This window comes from Echeneis naucrates, chromosome 14 (assembly GCF_900963305.1).
Source record: "Echeneis naucrates chromosome 14, fEcheNa1.1, whole genome shotgun sequence".
NCBI classification, from domain to species: domain Eukaryota; kingdom Metazoa; phylum Chordata; class Actinopteri; order Carangiformes; family Echeneidae; genus Echeneis; species Echeneis naucrates.
This window is the reverse complement of record NC_042524.1, coordinates 21,350,969-21,355,293: the sequence shown is the minus strand read 5'-3', so window position 1 is coordinate 21,355,293 and position 4,325 is coordinate 21,350,969. Positions and strand designations below refer to the sequence as shown.

Here is a 4,325-nt window from a genome sequence, read left to right as displayed (position 1 = left end):
AAGGAAAAATATTATTTTATTATTGTGCACTGCCTGAACACACTATCATATAAAAACTACATTTGTTAAAACTAATCTTCAGATATTTAAAGGAGGAATCCATGCTAATATTACTGAAATATTCAGGATGTGGTTTAATAGTACTATTCTTGTTTTTTTTTTATTATTATTTTTTTTTTAATCACAGCAATGTGGACCTTTCTAATCACTGGAGGCAATTGTCAGCAGCTGTTTGAGGCTCTGTCATAGGAAGCTCCAGCTTCTCACACACCATGAGCTTCAGGGTCAAGTGCTGAGCAATCTCATTGGGATCAGTGTAGAGAGCAGCAGGGACATTCTGATGAGAGAGGACCATCTGTTAAACTGGCAACAATAACTGTGGCCTGGAGCCCCAACCAGTATCGTGAGCAGTACCGTCATCAGAGCCAGGACCAGGACAGTGCTATGATCAGGACTCTGTGCCTTGTACGTTGTCACCAGTGCATAACTCACCTTCAATTCTGCTATTTTCTTTTCCCTTGTGCTGAACTCTCGTAGCATATAATTCTTACCAGCCTGGAATCAAAAACAGTCATTACTCATGCAAACATTAATCATACACAGTGTCCTATATCTTGTGCCACAGTTAAATACTACAACTCAAGAGGAAACTCTTTGTGCTGGTTGGAGGAAACCAACTTGCCTCATAATACAGTCGAGTGTCATTTATTCTAATCAGTACTCCATCCACTCGTAGGAAGAAACGTAGCAACAGGAAGAAACTGGTGGGCATCACCCTCTGAATCATTAAGGAGACAAAACAGCAACATCGTATGATCGCACAGTAAACTTGAAGCCAGCAGCTGGTTGTGCCAATGTGCAGCTGTGTGTATAGAGAGAGTTGGGATCCTTGAGTAAATGAAGATTGAAAAGCAGTTACTACTTCAGCAAATTAAACATATTAGCACTCACTATTTTGACACTGATCATTGAGACTCCGTGGTCATGCAGCTCATCTTCAAACAGCAGCACATCATCAAAGAACATAATCTGCTCCCGAGCCTTCAACTTCTCCATGTCGATACGCTCTGCTGTCTCAGTGACCTTCACATCAACAACAGGTAGGAACACAATAAATAAAGCAAAGGTGTGGATGACTTGTTCTATTCCATTAATGATAACCCACCTGCACAACTTCTCCTATCAGAGTACCTCTGTAGTCTGTGGTGTATGTCCAGTCATAAGGCCTCACAACCTCTTTTGAGTGCTCAGAATCAGCTCTGGAAGAGATGTGATATTCATGTTAACAGTGCAGGTTAGTCTGGAACAGATGTAAAGATGGCAGGACCAGAGACTATTGTATGTTCCTTGTTAACTCTGACATTTGTAGTCGTTTTTGGTTTTGGTTTTCCTGCATCTGAATGATCAGCAACCCATTTTCATTTATCAAATGTTAACACAGCCACCCTCCACCCATGGCCTGTGTAAATCATAGATGCTCATCTTGCCTGCTCTCCTGCCATTCCTGCGCACAGGCCACCTTAACGGCATCCTCCATATTGTTAACTCTCTTTAGGGCATCGATAGCATTGAATTCAATGCCATAGCCATCCATGTGTTGGATACGCAAGATGTTGTCCCCAAACAGCATCTCGGGTAGGGAAGGCATATTCATCTCTTCTGCTAACCTGGAAAGGCAGACAGCAAACAACTGAAACCAGGACACAGAAAACACTTCAATTCAAAAACATAGCATAGTTTCATTTACTGTAGCAGTTCATGATCAGGTCCTTCCTTTTTGATCTGGGCTACTGATGTTGTCTGGAGGACCCGATGTTCCACTTATGTCCTCTGAAGGAAACACTGTGTCCTCAATTTACAGGTGTATCTCAATAAAATATTTATATAATTTCAGTGATTCAAAAAGTGAAATTCTTATAGATTCACTACACGCAGACTGTGTCAGTATTTCTTTTAATTTTGACAATTATAACTTTAAATCTTATGAAAAATTTAGTATGTCAGAAAATTTTAATATTGTGAAAAAGTTCAATATTTGAGACTCATGGCGTCACAGTCTCATTAGCTAATTCACTCAAGAGACCTGCAAAGGTTTCTGGAGAATTTAAATTGTCTCTCAGTTGGGGTCAATAGGCTACACATTCATGGGCAAGACTGCTGACTTGAAGACAATCATTGACACCCTCATTCCTGAAGAAGCCTAATACAGAGTGCTGTATCCAAGCATATTAATGGCAAATTGAATGGAAGGTAAAAATGTGGTAGAAAAAGATGTACAAAAAAAACAGGGATTACTGTAGCCTGAAAGTAACCCTATACTTACTTTCACAATCCTAGAAGATTGTAAAAGTAACTTACTTTCACAATCCTAGAGGATTGTAAAAGTAAGTATGTTCAAGGATTTGGGGGAGATTCACAAGGAGATGCACCTGTACATCCTCTGAAGAAAGGACTATCTACTCAAAATTCAGTAGATTATCAACAATCAATTCATGGATGCATATCAACAATGGGAGCTTATCAATCGGGGGCCTTCAGGCCATCCCCAAATGCAAATGTGTTCCCTTATTCGAATATTAGACCTGAGTTGTAACAGTCATGTGGTTTTAAAATGACATATCAGAAAGGCTTCTTCAGTTCTAAAATAATTAATAATTCAGTTCACGTAGTAAAGTAGCATCCTCACCGTTCAATGTCTTTGGATTTCATTATGTGGTTTTTGGCAGCAGTCACTTTCCATGGGCCAAAGATGAAATCCTGCTTACTGCTCTTGAAACCATGTGACATCATTGTGGACAAAGAGGCCAACATCAGCTACAAAAGAGATGAGCAGATTGGACTGAGGGAGGAACATTCAGGTCATTTAAATGCAGCTGAGGTCTGTCAAGTTGGGCGCGGGCACGAAGAAGGATCGAATAACATTATGGTACAAATACTGTTGATGAATGAGATTTCAATCATCTACATATTCAGTTTACTTTGTACGATAAGTATATAAACCGCTCCTCTGGAGTAGTCACTGCCAATGTTAACGTCGCTAAGTCCTGCTCATTTATTTAGAGTTTCGATTATTTGATGGTTGCTGATTCATTAACACATACTTGCTCCGCTGTAATGAAAAACAAAAGACTACGTTTTTCCTTTACCCTCCCATAGAAGTGACATATACCGTCGCTTCCTGGCGTAGCAAACTTTGCTTTGGTCCCAGTTTGTCGCTGACCACACCACTGGCGGCGCCCTGGCTGTGGTGGAACACCAGACAGCCGACAGCAGTAAGTTACACGACGTCTATCAAAAGAAAGAACGCCTTTACGCACCGGCGTGATTGTCACTGTGACATGCATTCATGTCATGGCGGGTACCTGGATGCGCCAATGAAAAGGGTCCGGACATGTCAGCTAGTCTCGCTTTGGTTCCGACATTTTCTCATCAGTTCAGCTTACTATATGATTCAACTGCAATCAGCAGTTGGCGTGACGATCTTTCCCGTGATTCAACGCTGGAACACTGGATTCAGAACTGCTTCCGGGAAATCCTCCGATTCGCTTTGTGCACTTAGAAGCAGCCAATCAGAGGACTCATAGGATCTGCGTTGACGGAGAGCTCGTATTTGTAATTTGACATTCAGTGCGAAGTTTCGAATCATTAACCCGGTTGATTCAGGATCTAATCAGAACAACTGCCATATGGTTTTGATATTTTCCTTACTGATTTCCCTCTCTGTTTCTCTCTGTCTTCCTTTTTCTGATGTTTGGCATGCTGTAAACAAACGTGTTTCCACTGAATATCAGCATGCAACTGCTTATCAGTAACTTGATTTGTGTAATATAGTTTATGTAGGCCTAATACATAAGCTTATTGTATAACGTTTAATTTTTCTAACATTGCCTATACTAATTCTTTCTCATTTTCTACTGCTTATCAGTCAGGGTCATGGTGGTGATGAAGCAAATCCCAGCCAAGTTGCAGGCACCCTTATTATTATTAATTTTATATACATGCACGCTTTCTGCTTTCCCATTCATTTGAATGAACGAACGAACACATGCATGTTTAGGTTAATTGATGAGTCTAAATATTCTGAGTTTGAGTGTTTGTTCATCTTTGACTGTTTCTCTATGATGGCCCTGCAATGAATTGGCAACCTGTCCAGGGCCTCACCCAGTGTGAGCTCGGATTGGCTCCAGTATCCCCTGTGACCCGGAAAGAGATAAGCGGTAGAAGATGAATGAGCACCAAATCCTAAAAAAAGTTACATCAAGGCACAAACTCTGTATGTAGAATGTAAAGACCCAATATATCCCTCCAAGAGCAGTGAGAACAAC

The 4,325-nt window shown here is 40.7% G+C and overlaps 1 protein-coding gene across 5 annotated transcripts; it reads right to left on the bottom strand.

Moving 5' to 3' along the window:
- Positions 1-94: 94 nt before the first annotated feature.
- Positions 95-3,500, bottom strand: tiprl (TIP41, TOR signaling pathway regulator-like (S. cerevisiae)). Of its 5 annotated transcripts, XM_029519500.1 has the most exons (9): positions 3,363-3,437; positions 3,170-3,288; positions 2,687-2,814; positions 1,488-1,667; positions 1,166-1,259; positions 952-1,083; positions 683-778; positions 493-555; positions 95-337 (listed from the first exon to the last, which is right to left on the bottom strand). In XM_029519500.1, exons 3-9 carry the CDS (start codon positions 2,809-2,811, stop codon positions 206-208), a joined length of 822 nt encoding a protein of 273 aa, XP_029375360.1. In that variant the 5' UTR covers positions 2,812-2,814; positions 3,170-3,288; positions 3,363-3,437; the 3' UTR covers positions 95-205. The 5 variants fall into 5 exon arrangements, with proteins under 5 accessions (XP_029375360.1, XP_029375361.1, XP_029375357.1 ...); XM_029519501.1 differs by lacking the exon at positions 3,170-3,288 and having other exon boundaries at positions 3,363-3,500; XM_029519497.1 differs by lacking the exon at positions 3,363-3,437 and having other exon boundaries at positions 3,147-3,356.
- Positions 3,501-4,325: the final 825 nt, after the last annotated feature.

Coding starts and splice junctions, on each gene's coding strand:
- tiprl (XM_029519497.1), bottom strand. CDS start 3,344: ATGCATGTCACAGTGACAATCACGCCGGTGCGTAAAGGCGTTCTTTCT. Junction 1,084..1,165: donor TGATAGGAGAAGTTGTGCAG/GTGGGTTATCAT, acceptor GTTGATGTGAAG/GTCACTGAGACAGCAGAGCG. Junction 556..682: donor ACACTCGACTGTATTATGAG/GCAAGTTGGTTT, acceptor TTTTGATTCCAG/GCTGGTAAGAATTATATGCT.